The 21,738-nt window shown below is 42.8% G+C and overlaps 2 protein-coding genes across 40 annotated transcripts in view; one reads left to right on the top strand and one right to left on the bottom strand.

Annotated features, from left to right (window-relative positions):
• Positions 1-21,738, bottom strand: part of ABI2 (abl interactor 2) — a 128,775-nt gene that overhangs the window by 11,932 nt on the left and 95,105 nt on the right. For 15 of the 37 annotated variants that reach the window (XM_044768364.2, XM_044768365.2, XM_044768358.2 and 12 more), the window contains 3 exons: positions 20,743-20,829; positions 16,779-16,952; positions 2,609-3,033 (listed from right to left, as the gene is read on the bottom strand). In XM_044768364.2, the coding sequence (XP_044624299.1) occupies positions 2,858-3,033; positions 16,779-16,952; positions 20,743-20,829 (437 nt within the window). In that variant the 3' untranslated portion in view covers positions 2,609-2,857. Of the gene's footprint in view, positions 1-2,608; positions 3,034-16,778; positions 16,953-20,742; positions 20,830-21,738 lie in introns of those variants that run through there. The other 22 variants (XM_044768373.2, XM_044768374.2, XM_044768362.2 and 19 more) reach the window with 5 other exon arrangements.
• The window catches only part of RAPH1 (Ras association (RalGDS/AF-6) and pleckstrin homology domains 1), a 118,569-nt gene that overhangs the window by 90,653 nt on the left and 6,178 nt on the right, over positions 1-21,738 (top strand). The window contains exon 15 of one of the 3 annotated variants that reach the window (XM_070508429.1): positions 17,748-17,799. The exons of 1 other annotated variant lie outside the window; for it this stretch is intronic. In XM_070508429.1, the coding sequence (XP_070364530.1) occupies positions 17,748-17,783 (36 nt within the window). In that variant the 3' untranslated portion in view covers positions 17,784-17,799. Of the gene's footprint in view, positions 1-17,747; positions 20,703-21,738 lie in introns of those variants that run through there. One more of the 3 variants, XM_070508428.1, reaches the window with a different exon arrangement.

The raw sequence follows: 21,738 nt of genomic DNA, 5'->3' as shown, positions 1-21,738 counted from the left end.
CTGGACAAGACATCTGAAAAGATTCATCCTTATTCTAAACACAGCAGGCTGAATCACTCAGGTCTAGATTTTGACACATTAACACTATTTTGGTTTTCAATTTACTGCAGTGGCCTTATGACCATAAGGTCGACGACAACAAGAAAGTGTATTTTCATTCTTACCCCCAAGGCCTTTCAAAGAGTAACACCAAAAAAAGGGAACAATTCTTAAGTCACTCCTTTTTCCTTAGAAAAAGGGGATGGGCACACAAGTCAAAAAGAAACACATGAGGGGAAAAAAATCCCCTCTTCCACCAGATTCCCTCTCTCCTGATAAAATGGCTGCTTACTGGTCAGCAGATTTCAGACTTGGATCACCTCTGCCATAATATTATGCAGCACGGAAGACTTACATGCATCAGTGGAATTCCTCCTACCAACCATCTTGCAGTTTGTAAAAAGAGAAATGAGGAAAACTTACGATAAAAGAAGAAATACTACCCTCAGACTATTACTAGCATGCAATCTATGAAGTATTACATCCGTTCAAAGTCTCCAATGACCGTGGGCCTGGCCCGTCATCACTACACAGCATCCTTCCAAGACAATATACAGAATTCAGAACTGTACAAAAATTTAAAATATGCAGAAAACTCAACAGGTGGTGTTTTTAAAACAAAAACTCACACACACATTAGTATTAAATAATAGAGAAAAAGCCAGCTGACTCCTGGATCCCCCGCTGCAGGTCTTCGGGACGGGCTTTGCCGGGGCCTTCCGCACTCCCCAGTCCAGCAGGGCTCCAGGAGGCGAGCAGAACACCACCGACGCTTTGCACAGTCATCTTCTCTGCTGCTGTAGGTGTGAGCTGCGGGAACTATGTGTTGCATTTCAGAAGACCCTCTGCCTTACTAATCCACTAAGCTTTCTCAGCAAAAAGCTTTTTAAATAAATAATTGGAACATCTAATTTCAAAACAGTTTTCCTAGTTATACAGCAACACTAGGAAGAGCTTACTCCATCTGGCTAAGTCTAGGTTGGCTGCTAGAATATAATGAAGCTAAAGGTGCAGAGGGCCATTACTTTGAAGGAAAACAGGGAATACAGGATGTTGAGACGACCTAACAAAAGCATGAACTGGAATGTGTACTGGAGGCAAGGTAATGAAATCCAAATTCAAAATGTTGGAGAAATCTAAAAGCACAATAGCTAACTTGCAATGTGTCGGGGAAAAACCCCGCAACTGAAAAAAAATTCTTAAGAAGGGAACTCTGTATCTAGGTCGCAGTTAAACGGTGATGGTTTTTGCTCACAGAACAGACTCGCCAGTGGACAATGACTGCCGCCTCCACCATCTGAACCCCTCACGCACTACCACACTAATGCGGCCACCTTTCAGCCGCGTCCCTCTGTCTGCACCATCCATCACACTGCAGGCCCCCGTGTGACATACTTGCATGCAGCTCGGGCCAGGCACTGGCCATGCTCTCTTCGGGCCACGCGCCTGGGCCTGACTGGCGGAACAGCAAGCCCTCCTGGGTCTTTCAGCGTTTCATACGCTGATGGCAGCGAGGATCAAGGCCTCCGCCTTACAGCCACCACAGAATTTGAAGGTGTAATTGTGCAGATGAAAAAAAATAGTTCATTTCTCTCAGTTACACTAATTTTTATCTTTCTGACTGAATAAGTATTTAGCCTGATGCCACTTACCCCACAATTCTCAGTCTGAGATAGAACATTCAAATTCCTACCAAAAGCAGCTACTTCAAACGCCCATCACACACCATCAGGAGAGCATTTACCTTCTCTAAAACCTAGTAAGTAAACAACTCGGCAGCAGCTCACACCGGCCATTAGGGGCATTCAGAGAGACAGCAGCAAGTCTTTTATTTCAATGACTGTTGAGAGACTTGAAAATAACTATTTTCCAAAAAACAATAATCTTTTTCTAAATACTGAAAGAAGTAAAGAAATAATTGGTCTGACCTCCAAAATCTTATTCCTCAAAACCGCGCCTAAGCAAGGGTCTAGGATGCCTACTGGGCGGTGGCTCTGCTCACGAGGGCCAAGTTCTCAGACCTCAGGCACCTTCACAGCGGGCTCTGCGGCCACGTCCACCTGGGAACCAGGACGACACGCACGTCTGCGCGCGCTGGGCGTCGGCGGCAGTACAGCCTCACGCGGCAGCAGCAGCAGCACACTGAGCTGGAGCTGCGGCCATTCACCACCCTCCGAATGTGTGGAGACTCATTCACATCCTCATCAGCTACAGACTGAGAGACGGGAAGGGATGCAAGTCACGTCAGCCTTAGCTCCTTGGCGCACTCTAGTGCTGGGAGAACGCAGAATGTACAGTGTTAAAGAGGAAATAAGCCAGCTGAAACAATTATAAAAATGGTTACATGTGGTATGTAAATACTGGTTCCCTCCTCCTCACACAGGGGAAGAAGTGTGGACGGCGCACAGGGCCACGGGGCTGCCGTCGGCACAGGCACCGAAGAACAGCCCGGCCGCGGGGCGCAGGAGGAGGGGCCCCAAGGGCACACAGTATTCCTGAGAGACATCCCAGATGTTTTCTGAATCAGTCTTAACCTGATTTGTTTCACATCGTTACGCTGTTATACCTCTGACGTATTTAGAAATGGTCACTTTATTTCAATCCAAACAGCTCAACACAGTACAAGTGATGGCAGAAAGATCCATTTGTTCAGACTCAGCTCGCTTTTTTGTTTGAATACTGGGGGATAAACCAAAAAAATGTAAGCAGTTTTTGTCATTTGTATCATTCCTTCATTTCACTGGAGGGGACTCCCCAGGGCCTTCTGATAATCTGGGCAGCCTGCCAGCTCCTGGGAGGGCCCCAGCCCTGCTGAGCTCTACTCAGAATAATGCATGATGGACTCCACGTAATTCCCAGGAAAGAGCCCGGTCACTCCGTTCATAACTCCCTCATACCAACCATCGTCATTCTTCTTGATGACATAAATAATGGCTCCTTCCTGAAAGGACAGCTCATCTTCCTTGTCTTTTGTATAATCATAAATTGCCACAACTAGAGGGAAAAAAAATAGGATATGAAAGAGAAGAGTAACATTTCTAGAAAGATAGAACCAAATAAATGAACATCCATCCTCTCCCAGCGCCTGAGCACTTCAGATGTGGTGACTTTCTAAACACAGATCAGAACAGTTTACAGTGGAATCTCACCTTGGGGAGGTTGGGTTCAAAACAGTGTACATGGCAAAAAATCACATTTCGTCAAACTTACCCTTCACCAGCCTATGGGAAAGTGCCTCACTGGAGAGAGAGACAATCCCAAACTGGCAAAGATGGCTATTTCTCTAGTGGCACTTGTGCTGACGTGCCATGTTGCGTAACACACATCTTTAAGCACGAGAATTCCAGCGGTGCCGTGAGAGGCAGCCTGAGAGGAGGCAAGTGAGAGAGACGGACGGAAGAACAGTTGATGCCTTCTTTCCAACACCTTCCAGAGCCTGCACCCTGCAGTGAGTAGCGCAGTGGTCGCACTCCCACAAGTTACATGTGTGAACAATAGGAATCTGCTAGAGATACTCTTTTAAAACACACGCTGCCTTATGCCACTGATTTAACATATCCACACTAACAGACCACGAGTGCTAGAAATCCCATTAAGAGATCCATGAGCTCTCCTGTGAGTTTTGCTGTTTAAATCATTTGGTAACTGGGGCCTTTCGACGACAGCGGGACAGTCTCTGGTCCCTAAGTATTACATCTCCCTCAACAGTTTCGTTAAACTGGGATACTCCAACTTGCTCAAACCCACTTGAAGACTGACCTCGTTTATCAAAGCCCCCCCCCCCGCCCCTTTACCTCTCCACTCAGAACCTCATGAGCGAAGCTCCATCTGCCCATCATCTGAGAAGCATATACTGACCGTTAGCTTCTCATGCAACCTTAATCCTCACGTTAAATAAATAAGAAAAAGAAACTAAAAGAGGCACTGTTGATGTGGTGCAACTTGCCCCAGTTACTTTGTGTTTCTGGCCTGCTTTAGTAAAAATTAAATGGCTTTCTTAAACGCTGACTGTTTGCCATTACAGCAATCTGTTAAGGATGCCAGGAAATACTTGAGACGCCTAGAAGAGTTTAGTGTGTACTTCTCAAGATGTAACCAAACACCTAAACGCAAATATAATTAAATGACATACAAGTTTAACTCGAAATCTAAGAGAATACAAGACTTGTATTTAGTATTTCTAGTCAACCTAATATTTTTTACTTTCTTTTTGAGTTAATTTTTTTTTTTTAAAAGACTGGCACCTCAGCTAGCAACTGTTGCCAATCTTTTTTTTCTGCTTTTTCTCCCCAAATCCCCCCAGTACATAGTTGTGTATATGTTTAGCTGTGAGTCCTTCTACTTGTGGCATGTGGGATGCCACCTCAGCATGGCCTGATGAGCAGTACCATGTCCGTGCCCAGGATCCGAACTGGTGAAACCCTGGGCCGCCCAAGCAGAGCACACGAACTCAACCACTGGGCCACGGGGCCAGCCCCTTGAGTTAATACTCTTGATGCTTACAGAAATGCAAACTCATTGAAAAGTAATTCTGAGGAGAATATCCGCAAGTCCTGCTAATTCTACCTCCTAAATTGCTCAAATCCAAACCCTTCTCCATCGCACAGTCACCGTGCCAGCCAGTGCGGCAGTCTGTAAGCAGAACACACATCCCTGGGGCACACTGCTGGCAGTGTGAGTGACAGGCATCCTGCAGACGCCCTGTCCCGATTCTCCGCTTTGAGAAATACTGCTTCCTAAAGCTGAGCAGCCCGAGCCAACGCCGCCCGTGTGAGGAGTTTCAGTCCCGCTCCCCTCCTCCTCCAGAGGAGCACAGAGCGGCACCATCTCCAAGTGCCAACGCCTCCGGGGGCCAAAGGGACAAGTCAAACACGGGCTGCTGCTGAGAGTCACTCCACTGACGATCCCACAACTTTCTGCAAGTTACGTGGCCCCCATTACGCTGCTTTTAACAAAATTTAAGAAAGACTTTAACAGAGTTGTCAGCTGACACATCATAAAACATTATTTTTAAAGACAGAACATTGATATCTGGCAAATAACTCTGAAGGAGTTAAAAGAATGGAGTGACAGCGCCACAGGACAAACACTTCTGCTTGCCTCTGCTTGTCTGTCGGAACCAGGCTTCCGCCCCACCGCCCCAGCTGCCATCCCTGCCTCTCGCTTAGGGCTCCAACCTGGTCCTTCCAGCTCTGCTTTTCCTCCCTCTCTAATGCACTCTGCACCACCATCAGGGCTCTTACAAAAAGGTAAAACATCAGCATGTGGGAACTCATCACTAACCTGCTTAAAACCTTCCACACTTTCCCTCTACCACCAGATTTAAAGAAAAAATTCCAACGCCTCAGAGCCTGGCAGTCAAAGCCTCCCGCCACTAGTTACGACTCACTTCCCCGCCTCAGTCTCCCCTGCACCCCGAGGATGCCCTCCGCCTCACGGCCCTTCCCATCCCCTCCTCTGCCTGGGAAACGCCTACTCGTCCTTCACGGCAAACCACAAGCGCCATGTCCTCCGAGCAGCTTTCTGGAAGCCCCAGAGAGAACCAGTGGCACCATCTGTTTCCCGACAATCACTAATGGAGCATCCATGCTGATTTTCAGAGACGCCAGATGAACAAGGGACGGTCACAGTCTTGCGAGAACAGAACCTTATCTGATAAGTTACCTACCCTGTTTACGCTTCTCCACAAAGTTATCTCATCGAGCTGGAAGACGACGGGAACAGATGGCTTGATGGAAGGAAGGGGCATAAAATGGGCACTGACAAAGAAGTCCAAGTTTGCCAGGGAGAGTGTAACCCAAGCGAACAGTACAGCCAGGACTCATCCCAGGTCCGCCAGAGCGCAGGCTCAGGACAAGGGCAGAGGGTGCGGGTTCTGGAGCCACACGCCGTGCTCAATCCCACCCTCCCACTTACCGCTTACAGGACATGCGGACCTTGCCTCTGCTGCTTTTTACTCAACTGTGGAACAGGAACCATAGAAGCGCCAACACCTCAAAGCACCGTTATATTCAATGAGGCAAAGCCCATACGCTATACGGTCCCGGGACTTCTACAGGTAGACATTCTATATAAATGGCAGCTGGTTTTATTATCATTAGTAACTATTATGATATCTTCTATTAAATTCTGTAGCATTATAAATTCTTTCTGAACCTCAATTTCCTAGTTTGCAAAACTGGGGAGACTGCCTTACACCTGTAATAGAAGTCTTGCATTATGCCAGGCACGCAAAAATACCTGAAAACATCTGCTCTCTACCAAAGCGAATCAGGACGCATACATATAGCCGTGGTCCCCACTGGGCCAGTACAAGCAGTTCTCAAGGGGTAAGATAAACCTTCTGCTAGAGCCGTGGTTCTCAACCTCGGAATTATCTGAGGAACTGTTAAAAAATGCTGATGCCTGGGTCCCACGGGTACAGATTCTGATCTAAAGGTCTGGAGGTGTGGACATATTAAACTAGGTGACTCTAACATGCAGGCAGGGTGGAGAACTGGGTCCTAAGGTCTGAGCAAAATGAGTCATTAGGCAACAGCCCTAACATTCATGCACAGTCAAACAAAAAAGCAATCGGAAGCTGAAGAGAGTTGGTTATTTTTTTGTTTTTGCCGGAAACAGTAAGGAAGAGCTTGGCCTGAAAACAAACTTCCTTTCCTCTCTTACATCTCTCCAGACTTTTGCAACATGTTCACAGAAGAGAGTCTTAGAAAGTGAAACTTTTCATTGTGCTTTTCTCTTAAGGAATAACTGAGCTGGTTTGCCAGAGCTGAAAACTGCCATCACTTTGCCTAGCAGTGTTACAACCAGCTGGGGAGTTTCTAAAGCATGTCAATGCCACAGCCACTCCCTAGTGTAGTACTTTGGGTTTGCTTTTTTTCCCCCTTAAAAACAGCTTTATTAAGGTGTAAGTTAGACATACAACAATCACTGAAGTGTAGCGTTCAATGACAAATGTATCACCACACCACAGTCTCACAGCACATGCCCATCCTCCCAAGTCTCCTTACGCCCTATGTAAATTCCCTCCCCCGCCAGTCTGGTCCCTGGAAACCACTGATCCAGATTTCATTGAGATGGGATCATAAATCTGGGTCTTTTGTGTCTGGATTCTTTTATTACTATAACACTTGAAATCCATCCACATTGTTGCTTTTCTCAGTACTTTGTCCCTTTTCATTGCTGAACTGCATTCCATTGAAAATGGACGGATATCCCACAAGTAGTTTATCCATACACCAGTTGAAAGACATCTGGGTTCTTTCAGGTTTGGGCTATTATGAATAAAGCAGCTATAAACACTCAAGTTCAAGTCTGTGTGTGAACACACATCTTCATTCCTCTGCGAGATAAGCTGGTACGTAAGTCTAACTTCATAAGAAACTGCCAACTGGTTGCTAACAGGGCTGCAACATGTTGCCTTCTTAGCAGCAACGTGTGAGAGCTCCGGTGCGACCACACCGTCTCCAGCACTTGGCGCTGACAGTGTTTGAACTGTAGCCGTCCCAGAGGGGCTGTGTGGTATTTAGTTGGGTTCACTGTGGCTTTACTTTGCATTTCCCTAAGGACCAATAACACTGAGCATCTTTTCATGTGCTTAGTCGCAGTTCACATAGCTGTTTGGTGAAGCATGTTCAAACTTCTTCCTACAAGTCGTCTGTCTCCTGACTGAGTCACTTTGCAAACACCCTTCCCAGTCTAGGGTTGGCCTTGTTATTCTCTTAACAGCGTCTCTGAAGAAGAAAGTTTAATGAAATTCAATTTATCAATTTTTTCTTTTAAGCTTCATGTTTTTTCCCTAACCCCAGAACACAAAGAGTTCCTCCTCTGTGCTCCTGCAGACGTTTGACACGTTAGGCCGTACATTCCAGTCTGAAACAGATCAGGAGGGGGTTTCTGCGTCCGGTGAAGTGAGGGTGCAAGTTCGTGTTCTGCACACAGCTATGCCCACGCTCCAGCACTACCCGTCGAAAACTGCGTCCTCCCCGCTCAGCTGCCCTGGGCCCTGGGCCCAGCAGTCATCCTCTGGGTTCCACATTCTACTCCACCGATTTATATTCCTACGCTTACCCCAGCATCACAGTGGCCTGAATGCTGCAGCCTTCCACTAGAACTCTGAAATCAGGGAGTTCCAGTCCTCCATCATTGGGCTTCTTTGGTTTTGAAGTTGTTTTCACTCTACTAGGTCTTTTGTGTTTCCATATAACTTTTAGAATGCCCTTGTCGATTTCCCTAAGAATGACTGCTGGAATTTTTATTGAGACTGCATTCAATTTATAGATTAATTTGGGGCAAATTGGTCTCAACAGTAATGATCAAGGAACATATTTTATATCTCAATTTATCTAAGGCCTTTACTAATTTCTTTTTTTTAATTTTTACTGAGTTAATGATAGGTTACAATCTTGTGAAATTTCAGTTGTACATTAATGTTTGTCAGTCATGTTGTAGGTGCACCACTTCACCCTTTGTGCCCACCCCCACCCCACCTTTCCCCTGGTAGCCACTAATCTGTTCTCTTTGTCCACATTTTTAAATTCCTCATATGAGTGGAGTCATACAGATTTTATCCTTCTCTAACTGGCTTATTTCACTTAACATAATTCCCTCAAGGTCCATCCATGTTATTGCAAATGGAATGATTTTGTTCTGTTTTGCAGCTGAGTAGTATTCCATTGTATATATGTACCACATCTTCTTTATCCATTCGTCTGTTGATGGGCACTTAGGTTGCTTCCACGTCTTGGCTATTGTAAATAATGCCGCAATAAACATTGGGGTGCACAGGACTTTTGGGATTGCTGACTTCAAGCTCTTTGGGTAGATACCCAGTAGTGGGATGGCTGGATCATATGGTAATTCTATGTTTAATTTTTTGAGGAATCTCCATACTGTTTGCCATAGTGGCTGCACCAGTTTGCATTCCTACCAGCAGTGTATGAGGGTTCCTTTTTCTCCACAATGTCTCCAATGTTTGTTACTATTAGTTTTTGATATTTTTGTCATTCTAATGAGTGTAAGGTGATATCTTAGTGTAGTTTTGATTTGCATTTCCCTGATGATCAGCGATGATGAACATCTTTTCATGTACCTATTGGCCATGCGTATATCTTCTTTGGAGAAATGTCTGTTCATGTCTTCAGCCCATTTTTTGATCGGGTTGTTTGATTTTTTGTTGTTGAGTTGTGTGAGTTCTTTATATATTATGGATATTAAGCCTTTGTCAGATGTATGACTTCCAAATATTTTTTCCCAGTTAGTGGGTTTTTTTGTTTCAATCCTGTTTTCATTTGCCTTAAAGAAGCTCTTTAGCCTGATGAAGTCCCATTTGTTTATTCTTTCTATTGTTTCCCTTCTCTGAGAAGACACGGCATCCAAAAAGATCCTTTTACTACTGATGTGAAAGAGTGTACTGCCTACATTTTCTTCTAGAAGCCTTATGGTTTCAGGTCTCACCTTTAGGTCTTTGATCCATTTTGAGTTTATTCTGGTGAATGGTGAGAAAGAATGGTCAATTTTCATTCTTTTACACGTGGCTTTCCAGTTTTCCCAGCACCATTTGTTGAAGAGACTTTCTTTTCTCCATTGTAGGCCCTCAGCTCCTTTGCTGAAATAAGCTGTCCATAGATGTGTGGTTTTATTTCTGGGCTTTCAATTCTGTGCACCTGTTTTTGTACCAGTACCATGCTGTTTTGATTACTGTAGCTTTGTAGTATGTTTTGAAGTCAGGCATCGTGATGCCTCCGGCTGTGTTCTTTTTTCTCAGGATTGCTTTAGCAATTCGGGCTCTTTTGTTGCCCCATATGAATTTTAGGATTCTTTGTTCTAATTCTGTAAAGAATGTCATTGGGATTCTGATTGGGATAGCGTTGAATCTGTAGATTGCTTTAGGTAGAATGGACATTTTAACTATGTTTATTCTTCCAATCCATGTACATGGAATTTCTTTCCATCTCCTTATGTCGTCATCCATTTCTTTCAGAAAGGCCTTGTAATTTTCATTGTATAGGTCTTTCACTTCCTTAGTGAAATTCACTCCGAGGTATTTTATTCTTTTTGTTGCGATTGTGAATGGTATTGTGTTCTTGAGTTCTTTTTCTGTTAGTTTGTTATTAGAATATAGAAATGCTGATTTATGCAAATTGATTTTATACCCTGCAACTTTGCTGTAGTTGTTGATTACTTCTAACAGTTTTCCAATGGATTCTTTGGGGTTTTCCATATATAAGATCATGTCGTCTGCAAACAGCGAGAGTTTCACTTCTTCCCTCCCTATTTGGATTCCTTTTATTCCTTTTTCTTGCCTGATTGCTCTGGCCAGGACCTCCAGTACTATGTTAAATAAGAGTGGTGACAGAGGCATCCTTATCTCGTTCCTGTTTTCAGGGGGATGGTGCTCAGTTTTTGCCCATTGAGTATGATGTTGGCTGTGGGTTTGTCATATATGGCCTTTATTATGTTGAGGTAGTTCCCTTCTATGCCCATTTTGTTCAGAGTTTTTATCATAAATGGCTGTTGGATCTTGTCAAATGCTTTCTCTGCATCTATTGAAATGATCATGTGGTTTTTATTCCTCAGTTTGTTGATGTGGTGTATCACGTTGAGTGATTTGCGATGTTGAACCATCCCTGTGTCCCTGGTATGAATCCCACTTGATCATGATGTATGATCCTTTTGATGAATTGCTGAATTCTGGTTGCCAAAATTTTGTTTAGAATTTCTGCATCTATGTTCATCAGCAATATTGGCCTGTAGTTCTCTTTTTTCGTGGTGTCCTTGTCAGGCTTTGGTATCAGCGTGATGTTGGCCTCATAGAATGTGTTAGGAAGTGTTCCATCCTCCCTAATTTTTCGGAATAGCTTGAAAAGGATAGGTATTAAATCCTCTCGGAAAGTTTGGTAGAATTCCCCAGGAAAGCCATCTGGTCCTGGGGTTTTATTCTTTGGGATGTTTTTGATTGCTGTTTCAATCTCTTTCCTTGTTATTGGTCTGTTCAAGTTGTCTGCTTCTTCTTGAGTGAGCTTTGGGAGATTGTAGGAGTCCAAGAATTTATCCATTTCCTCTAGGATATCCATTTTGTTGGCATGTAGTTTTTCATAGTATTCTCTTATAATCCATTGTACTTCTGCGGAGTCTGTTGTTATTTCTCCTCTTTCATTTCTGATTCTGTTTATTTGAGCTTTCTCCCTTTTTTTCTTTGTAAGTCTGGCTAGGGGTCTGTCAATTTTATTTATCTTCTCAAAGAACCAGCTCTTTGTTTCACTGATCCTTTCTACTGCCTTTTTCATTTCAATAGCATTTATTTCTGCTCTGATTTTTATTATTTCTCTCCTTCTGCTGACTTTGGGCTTTGTTTGTTCTTCTTTCTCTAATTCAGTTAGGTGTAGTTTAAGATAGTTTATTCGGGATTTTTCTTATTTGTTAAGATGTGTCTGTATTGCAATGAATTTTCCTCTTAATACAGCTTTTGCTGTAGAGTTGGTATGGCATGTTATCATTTTCATTTGTCTCCAGGTATTTTTTTATTTCTTCTTTAATTTCTTCAATGATCCATTGCTTGTTCAATAACGTATTGTTTAGTCTCCACATCCTTGTGCCTTTCTCAGTTTTCTTGTAATTAATTTATAGCCTTACAGCATTATGATTGGAGAAGATGCTTGTTAGTATTTCAATTTTTTTAAATTTGTAGAGGCTTGTTTCCCAACATATGGTCTATCCTTGAGAATGTTCCATGTGCACTTAAGAAGAATGTGTATTCTGCTGTTTTTGGATGAAGTGTTCTATATATGTCTATTAAGTCCAATTGTTTTAGCTTTTCATTTAGCTCCACTATGTCCTTGTTGATTTTCTGCCTGGATGATCTGTCCATTGATGTGAGTGGGGTGTTGAGGTCCCCAACTATTATTGTGTTGTTTTTACCTTTTCCTTTAAATCTGTTAATAGTTGCTTTATGAACTTGGGTGCTCCTGTGTTGGGTGCATAGATATTTATAAGCATTATTTCTTCTTAATGAAATGTCCCTTTGATCATTATATATTGTCCCTCTGTGTCTCTCTTTACCTGCCTTATTTTGAAATCCGTTTTGTCTGATTTAAGTATTGTGACACCTGCTGTCTTTTGTTTGCTATTAGCTTGAAGTATTGTCTTCCACCCCTTCACTCCAAGCCTGTGTTTGTCCTTGGGGCTGAGGCGTGTTTCCTGGAGGCAACAAATTGTTGGATCTTGTTCTTTAATCCATTTTGCCACTCTGTGTCTTTTTATTGGAGAGTTCAGTCCATTTACATTGAGGGTGAGTATTGATGCATGAGGGCTTAATGCTGTCATTCTGTTGCTTGTTTTCCGGTTTTCCTGTGTTTCCTTTGTTTCTCGTCCTGTGTGTTTTATAGCCTACCCATTGACTTTTGCAATTTCTTATGCTGGGTTTCTTAAATTTTTCCTTATTTATGTTTTGTGTCTCTGTTCTGTTTTTTAGTTTAGTGGCTACCCTGAAGTTTGTATTTAGAATCTCGTGTATAATATAGTCCATTTTCCGGTGGTCTCTTACTTCCTTGGCCTAGACTGATTTAGTCCCTTTCCTCTTCCCCTCCTAAATTATTATATTCATCTCTTATTCCAACTCGTATTATGAGTTTGTGGTTAGAGTGATAAGATCATCTTTGCTTTGGTGGTTTCCTTCCCTTTATCCTAATGCCATAGTTGAATATTTGCTATCCTATTCTGGTTCTATCTATGTGTCTCCCTACTCTGTGGTTTGTGACCACTTTCTCCCTTTTTTTCTTTTTTCAGGTATGAGAGCCTTCTTGAGGATTTCTTGTAGTGGAGGGCTTTTGGTTACAAATTCCCTTAACTTTTGTTTGGAAAAGATTTAATTTCTCCCTCATATCTGAAGGATATTTTTGCTGGATAGAGTATTCTTGGCTGAAGACTTTTATCTTTTAAAGTTTTGAAAATGTCATTCCATTCTCTCCTAGATTGTAAGGTTTCTGTAGAGAAATCCGCTGAAAGTCTGATAGGAGTTCCTTTGTAGGTTATTTTCTTCTGTCTTGCTGCCCTGAGTATTCTTTCTTTGTCATTCATTTTTGCCATTTTTACTACTATATGCCTTGCAGTAGGTCTTTTTACATTGACAAATCTAGGAGATCTGAAAGCTTCCTCCACACACATTTCTCCCTCAATCCCTAGAATTGGGAAGTTCTCTTCTATAATTTCGTTAAGCACACTTTCTGCTCCATTTTCCTTTTCCACGCCCTCCGGGATTCTGATAATTCTTAAATTGGATTTCCTCAATGAGTCAGCTATTTCTCGGAGATTATTTTCATTTTTTTAAATTCTTAGTTCTCTTTCTTCCTCTGTCTGGAGCCATTCAGCCTGTCTATCTTCGATTACGCTAATTTTCTCCTCTATGGTGTCTACACGTGCATTCAGGGAATCCGTATTCTGTTTTATCTGATCCATTGTATTTTTCATCTCCAGTATTTCTGATTGATTCTTCTTTATAGTTTCAATCTCTTTTGTGAAGTTACTCCAGAACTCATTGATTTGTTTCTCTACATTTCCCTTTACCTCATTGAGTTTTTTGATGATAGCTACTCTGAACTCATTTTCACTTAGTTTACCTATTTCCAAGTCCTCAGGACTTAATTCTGTGTTTTTATGGTTTTCCTTCTGGTCTGGAGCTTTTATAAATTGCTGGATGGTAGAGGAGTGGTTTTTGCGCATGATGCTGTTATTTGGTTGCAGTTACAGCCTGTCGCCACAAGATGGGGGTCGAGAGGCATGCATTCTGAGCCCTCTGCCCTCAGCCGCCATGGTGGCCCGCAACGCGGGTTGAGGGAGGAGGGGTACTTTCTCTCACACGCCGACCTGGAGTCTGTTCAACACTTGCTCTCTGGTCTCCCGGGGTGCTGGCTTGATGGGGTCCCTGCACAGAAGCTTTCCCCCGTTAGCGGGTTTCTGCTGCACTGGCGGTGGGAGTCCTGGACAATCCCCGGACGCTTGGCCCCTCCCCCGCTCCTTCCCTCACCTGCAGCAGCGATTCCCGTCTCTAGGGGAGAGAGCGAAGTTCTCTCTTACCCCGTTCCAGCTCCTCCAAAGGGGGGCTCCAGCCTCTCCGCCCTCCGTCGTTTTGCTGCCGTGGGTCTCTGATGATCTCTGTATTATTAGAGTTATTGGTTGAAATTCAGTTCTTCTGGGTTTTGGTTGTAGTTTGGAAGGGAGAGAGTCCCGGGTCAGCTCACACCGCCATTTTGCTGACGTCACTCCTTTACTAATTTCTCTTTATGTTTCACAGTTTTCATCATTCAGGTTGCATATATTTTATTAAATTTATCCCTAAGTATTTCATGGTTTCGACATTATTACAAAAGGTACTGTTTTGTAAAGGTCAATCTCCAATTGTTTGTTGCTACTATATGATAACACAATTAATTCTGCACATCAACTTTGCAGCCTACAATCTTGCTAAGCTTTGTAGATTCCTTAGGATTTCCTACATACAAGATCATATATTCTGCAAATGAAGATTATTTGATATTGTCCCACATTACCTGTTGCTCTGGTTTTGGTTTTTGTTTTTCCTCTGTGCCTCATTTTGAACAGTTGCTATTGTCATACCATCAAGATTGCTGGTCTTGGGCCGGCCCACTGGTGCGCACGTTCCACTTCGGCGGCCCAGGGTTCACCAGTTTGGATCCCAGGTGTGGACATGGCACCACTTGGCAAGCCATGCTGTGGCAGGCGTCCCACATATAAAGTAGAGGAGGATGGACACCGATGTTAGCTCAGGGCCAGTCTTCCTCAGCAAAAAGAGGATTGGCAGCAGATGTTAGCTCAGGGCTAATCTTCCTCAAAAAAAAAAAAAAAGATTGCTCGTCTTTTCTTCTGAAGTGTGACTTCAGATATTGCATTTTTCATCTCCAGAAATTCTATGTGGGCTTCCCTTTCTCTCTTTTCAAAAACTATCTTCTACTTCCCTCTCACATCCATGTTTCCCTTTACCTTCTTGGACATCTGTGGCATTTCTAACAGCTGTATAACACCCCTGTCTGGCAATTCCATCATCTTGGTCACTTCTGGGTCTGTTTCTATCGACTCTTTTTTTTTAGTTATGAGTTATATTTTCCCACCTTTTACATGCCTTGTATTTACTGATTGGACACTGGACACTAGACACGAGTCTTCCTTTGTGGTACACTGGATTCTGCCACCTCCTCTGAACAATGCTGGACTTTGTCCCCCTGCTCAGGGAAGCTACTTGAGATGAGTTGGATGCTTTCAAGGTTTCCATTTGAGGGTCCGTTAGGCAGTCCAGCGCAAACTGCAGTCTCTAGGGGCTAACTTGGCCCCACTACTAAGAGGACACACTTGTGAGGCCTCTTCTCAATGCCTCGTGCTTTACAAGGCCTTTCGACTCCAGCTGGTGTGGGAACATGAACTATTCCCAGGCCTGTCATTTCCAAGAACTTTTCTGGGGTTTTTTTTCTTTTTTTTTTTTTCAGGAAGATTAGCCCTGAGCTAACTACTGCCAATCCTCCTCTTTTTGCTGAGGAAGACTGGCCATGAGCTAACATCCATGCCCATCTTCCTCTACTTTATATGTGGGATGCCTACACTACAGCATGGCTTTTGCCAAGCCGTGCCATGTCCACACCTGGGATCCAAATTGGCGAACCCCAGGCCGCCAAAAAGCCGAATGTGAGAACTTAACCGCTGCACCGCCAGGCCGGCCCCCTGCCTGCTCCTTTCTGGTTCTTATTTCTCAGTCTCAGGTAGTTTCTTCACACACATGTCAAGTCAGCACTCAGTCAAGGACGCGAGGGGACCCTCCTGGAGATCTCAGAGCTCTGGCCTCTGTCTTTATGTCACTACCTCTTCTCTGTGGCCTCCCAAAACTCTGCTCTCGATCTTCTCTAGGCAGGGAGACCTCCAGCTTCAGTCTAGGTTCCACCTCCTTGCACTGTGGCCTGGAAACTCCTTCAGGCAGCAAGTTTGCACAGTCAAGGCTCACAGCGTTTGAGTTCCTTCCCTTTGGGGTCAGAGTCCATCACTGCCTGTTGTTCAATGTCTGAAAGCCATTATTTTTTATATTTTTTTCTGGATTCATTCCCAACTGTTTTATGTGGGAGGGTAAACCTGATTACTGTTGCTCCACCTTGGCCAGAAGGTGATTCCTTCTTTGTTTAAAAAAAAGAAAAGCTCCCAGGTGATTCCTACATGTGCTCTGGTTTGAAATCCAGTGAGGTAATAGCTTTTACTTCTGTAACAAAAACGTCCTTCGAGGCAGCACACATTCTTTCTGAGCTGATAGGGCCTGATGAGATTTGGAGGGCTGCATTCCGAAAGTGCCGTCACAGTTAGCTCAGATATTAAGAGGAACTTTTCACTAAAAGAAAGGCCCAATACTACTTTGCAAAGAAACTGAGAAACCATTATTCTTTGGAAGAAAGTTATGTGGAGATACTTAAACTGAAATATCTGATATGAGATGCCACAAAAGATGCTTTAAAGCATGCAGGTAGGAATAACTAATAATCTGGAAAAATCCTCCTCTTTTTGAGGCATTCCAGAAAAACCCTATCTTTTAAATTTTTGTCTTAGAGAAACATTCATTAAAACATACAGGTTATACAACGAAAACTTTACTAGTTAGTAAAAAATAAATGAGACTCTCTTTAGTACCAGTAAATTTCATTCTATGCAGAGGTTTCTTCCCACCCCTCCAGATCTCTCTCTGAACTTACCCTTTTCCAAGTAAGACCGTGGAGCCCACGGCGGGTCCTCTTCGGCGTAAGGATCGCTATACTCCACCACGGCTGCTTCCTCCTCTTCGTAATCTTCTGGGGGGGGAGGGGGTGGGGGGGACTCATCAAAGACTGGTTCTTCCACAGGTGGTGGTGGAGGTGGCGTATCTGAAACTAAGAATGTATCAAGCTGATAACAAAACTACACATTATGCAAAGGTCAATACTTCCTATCTGAGCTTCCATGTTCATGGACTATGAACCTAGACTTGAAAATAATAATCTTTCAAAAAACGAGTGGGCAAGAGCAGTCTCCTCACCAGCTGTACTGATGCTGATCTCCAAGCATGACTTTCTCCTCCCCTTGGGTTAGTGCTGATGGATGCTGAAAGGGGTCTAGCCAAAATAATAATTATCAACTGAGCCTCAGAACCTGTTTATGCTAACACATGATCCTTTTTTTCAAAGAGATCAGTACAATGTAGCTTTACATTATATCCAAGGAGGAGTGCTTATCAGAAATATTAATAATTTGGAATTTATAACCATATTTAATAGTGAATAGTTAAATTTTAGTAATCAGCTACATTCCTCAATGATTTTTTTTTTTAAATACCATTTTACCAAATTAGCAGGGTGAGATGGGTGAGATGTTTGTGTGTGTTTTTTTAATATATACAGAATTTCAACTAATTCAGACTAATCTATGATCCAGAATTTCTTCAGGCTAAATATCCAAGGTGATTTAAAATATTTAAAATGTCTCCTTATAGAGATCTGCTTCCATAGCTCAGTGACGAGCATATAGTAATAACTAAAACATTATCTCCAAACTCAAGGGAACTCAAGGCCTTCAAAATGCTTGGTACATACTTGAGCACAGCTCAACAGAGCCCAATTTTAATGAGTAGCATTAATTCTTATATTTCCGTGAAATTCTCTGAGCAATCCTGTTTATCTTCTATTTAGTATCTAAGCCTACTGATTGAATCAAGTGGATTTTAGAAGATTCTGGCGCCTGGTGAGGACCAGCCATATCTCCATCAGACTCTCTGCTCTCCCAGGATTCTTCTCCTCTGCTGTGCCACTGTGTACTTACCAACTCAGCTACTACATGAACTTCAAAACTTCATTCAAAATAATTTTTAGTCCTAATGGGTTTTTTAAATATACAAAAGATACAGATATGTGATTCCAGCATATACTTTATGACAAATTACATATGGTTGGGGTAAGAATCCACAATGCATCCTGTTTCCATTTATAAGGTAAAGAGACTGACTTTAAAGAATCGCACAAAAGCAAACTGTCTTCCAAAACAATCACCTTGAGAAATTACACTTCAAAATTACTCAAAGATGTTGCCAACGTTCATTTTTACCTTTTCTTATAACTGCCTCAGAGTCAATTTAATAAGACTAACATAAACTACCATTTTTCTAACTTTTTTTCTATTGAGGTCATACTGGCTTTTAACACTGTGTAAATTTCAGGTGTACGTTAGTATATTTCCATTTCTGTACAGACTGCGTCATGTTCACCACCAAGTCTAGTTTTTGTCTGTCACCACACACATGTGCCCCTTGGCCCTTTCGCGCCCCCCCACCCCCTTCCCTTCTGGTAACCACTAATCTGTTCTCCTCACCCATGTGTTTATCTTCCACACACAAGCGAAATCATATGCTGTTTGTCGTTCTCTGTCTGACTTATTTTGATAAGCTACCATTTTTTACTTAAAATGTTCCAGTTACTCAGCTGGCACTTCTACAATACGTTACTTCGTTTCATCTTTATCTTGGGGGGTTGGTGTTTTTAATCCTCACTTTATGGATGTGGAAACTGGCTTTCCAAGATTAAGTAGTCCTACAGTAAGGAAGTGGAAGAGCAGGAATTTGAACTCCAATGCCTATTATCTTAAAGCTACCCTAATATGGGATGAGATCAATTCAATAACTTTAAAGTCAAGTTTCATTATTATTCATTCGACAAACATCAACTGAAAGCCTATGATGGCTAGCTACTATGCTCAGCGCTGGGAACAGAGCAGTGGGCACAAGTCATGGAGACATGCACAACCAAACTTTCATTTATAATTAAGTGCAGTAAGTGCTTTAAGCCATTATGGAGAACAGAGCAGCAGAGGAAACCTCTTACGTGGGTCAGGAAAGGCCTCCTGAAATCTGAAGGATGAGGAAGAGTTAACGGCCAGGGATGGGATAGGGCAGGGGTGATATATCATAACAGCTGTAAAGAAAAAAATAAATACAAAGGTAGGGAAGCAGGACGCCTTCAAAGAACTGAGCAGAGTCCAGCAGAAAGAGGCATGAGGAAGCTGGAGAGGACTCAGCAGGGAGGCCCTGTGACACCCGGACTCTCTCCAGAGGGGTCGAAGAAGAAGAGCAGGGTCACGGCCACACTAGGGAGCCCAGTGCAGCAGGATCCAGCTCATTCCAGACTTCTCCAAACATAAAACATAACGCAGAGCACAGATCTGCAACCACAGCGTATGTGTCTTCAAAATCATGTACGCAAGAGCTAGGAAGATAATTCCATAAGATAAGTATACGTCTTTCCAAGGTGGATGTTTCAGAGGACAACATTCATCTGAATGTGTAAGTCCTGCTGTGTCTGTAAAATCAGCCATAGCTCACCTCATATACAAAGTTTCTTATTTTTATGCATTTTGTAGGTGAGAAGTATAAATGACTATGGGAAGAAATGAGAAAAGAACACCTCAAAAGGCAACCACACTGTGGTAAACACAAGAGGTGCTCATGGGGTACCTTCCAATAAACAGAAGTAAAATCAACTATTTTCAGAAATTAGCAAGTCAAGATGCAAAGGCATCTGGAAGAGACACTGAGCCGTCAGGCCAGAAAGACTGGAGTATAACCAGTAAAATACAAGACAGAAATGCGTCAATAAAGAGGGGGCATTCCGTCAGCTATGGAAGCAAAAATAAGGAGGAACTAAAGCGTCCGCTACGTGCCAGAGGCTTTCTGAGTGCTGAGGAAACAGCCCGAGAGCAACACATGCAAAAGGCCCTGCTCTCACAGAGCTCACACTGTAGTGCCGGCAATGCCACCTCCAAAGGGGCAGGCATCCTAAGAACAGACTGCAAACACTTCTGTCCCAGTGGCCCTGCTATGAGATGCATACACTGGGTACTACAGCCTGATGACATCAAATCTGTCACTAAGGTGATGCCTGAGTTCAGATTCCATGCCCATCATGCAACCTTATAATTGTGATGTGGGTCCTCATGTAGACTGCTGACAAGAAGCGAATTCATCTACCATAAAGACAATGTTCACTGGCCTCTGGAACAGCAATTCCTCACTGAAGGTTGATCAGGCCTCCTGCTTTGAGGACATCAGTCTCCTGAGCTTCCTTATTAATGCTTCCCTAGGAGAAGACTCAATGTGTCAAAAAAATCAGTTATCTGATCCTACATAGCTCAACCCCAGACCACAGGCCAATATAAATTCATTGCCAATCTATGAGGTCTCCTGGGAGACAGACTAGCAATTTGGTGCCCTGGGACCTACCATGGCATGTCCATTTTCCCACCTGGAATCACAGGACTGGAGAAAGATTGTCAGGTCAGCAACAAAACCCTAAAACTCCAGTGATAAGAAACTAAACTACTGCTTGTCTAAGCAACCCAGTGAAAAAGATGGCCCATCTGGTGATTAGAGCATCCCCTCAGTTAGATGTGATCTTCCTTCTTATGTGTGGCTTATTTTGTATTTGTCTTATCTTCACTGCCAGATTTTAAGTTGTCTGAAAGTAGAGAACTTCATCTTGATTATTTTATCATCCACACTAGCTGCTCGTGCAGTGACTTGTTCATAATATTCAAATTTCTGAAGTATTAGTGAATGAATTACTATTCAGCCAATCATATATAATGACATTTTATGCCTATAATCTGATCTACAGCATAAAGAAGACATAAACTTACTATTTTCTTGGACTCTGGCCACAAATCCCATTAAAGGTAACTGAGGAGTTACCTGTAGGATGGAGGGAGGAGGAGGAGCAAGAGATACTGCAAAAACAAAAAAGGTGTGGAGGATAAGGGGTAAGGGCGAGTTACATTAAAAGGAAGGGATATACAATAAAACGAACATATAAGGAGGGAAACCACTGTGCACAAACATTTTATAAGCTATCTTAAGGATCCTCTTTTGAAGGATAATGCATTAACACACAAAGCAAAGTATCAGGGGAGTTTTAAGGAAGTTTTAAAAAATTACAACAGGAAGCATTTATCACATACACAAATCTAACACATAATGGCAAATTGATCTTTTCATTTCAATAACAATATGTCTTCTCAAATAAAGAATTTCTTCAGATTACCAGGAATAATTTGGTTTTCTGGACTTTACCTTGAAGGTTACAAGTTTAAGTGTTCGGCAATACAAGAGAAAAAACCATTACATCCCAACATCCTAAATTTATACTTTTCATTACTTCATTAACAGGCAAATTAATTGGTGCTTCATTCATTAACTAAACAAACATTTACTGACTTCCTACTAAGTGGCAAGCACTCTGCTAGGAGACCAATATCAGAACCCTCTCAGAGTCTGGGCTGTGTCATTACAATTTTTCATAATCCCAACTCATCCCACCTGCTCCAGCCAGGCACCTTTTCTCCCTGAGCCTACAGAACAACGTGAGCCTCATTCAGACCCTCCTCCTCTCCTCCCAAGGCATCGTTCCCTCCGCCTCAAACACCTGGTGCACTGCCTAGCATTGGGAAACCTTCAACAGATGTTTAACGTATGTAAACACATCAACAAGCCAGGTCCGTGCTGAACAACTGCCCAGGATTAACATCAGTTACAGTGCCCTTCAGAAGGAGTGTCAAGTTTGGTATGCATTTCTCATGAGGAAAGATCACCTTTACTAGCTCCAAATGACAGTTAGGACTAGTAAAACTAAAAAGAGT

This window comes from Equus asinus, chromosome 4 (genome assembly GCF_041296235.1).
Source record: "Equus asinus isolate D_3611 breed Donkey chromosome 4, EquAss-T2T_v2, whole genome shotgun sequence".
Lineage (NCBI taxonomy): Eukaryota > Metazoa > Chordata > Mammalia > Perissodactyla > Equidae > Equus > Equus asinus.
The sequence above is the reverse complement of the archived record's forward strand: the minus strand, read 5'-3'. Positions and strand labels throughout refer to the sequence as shown.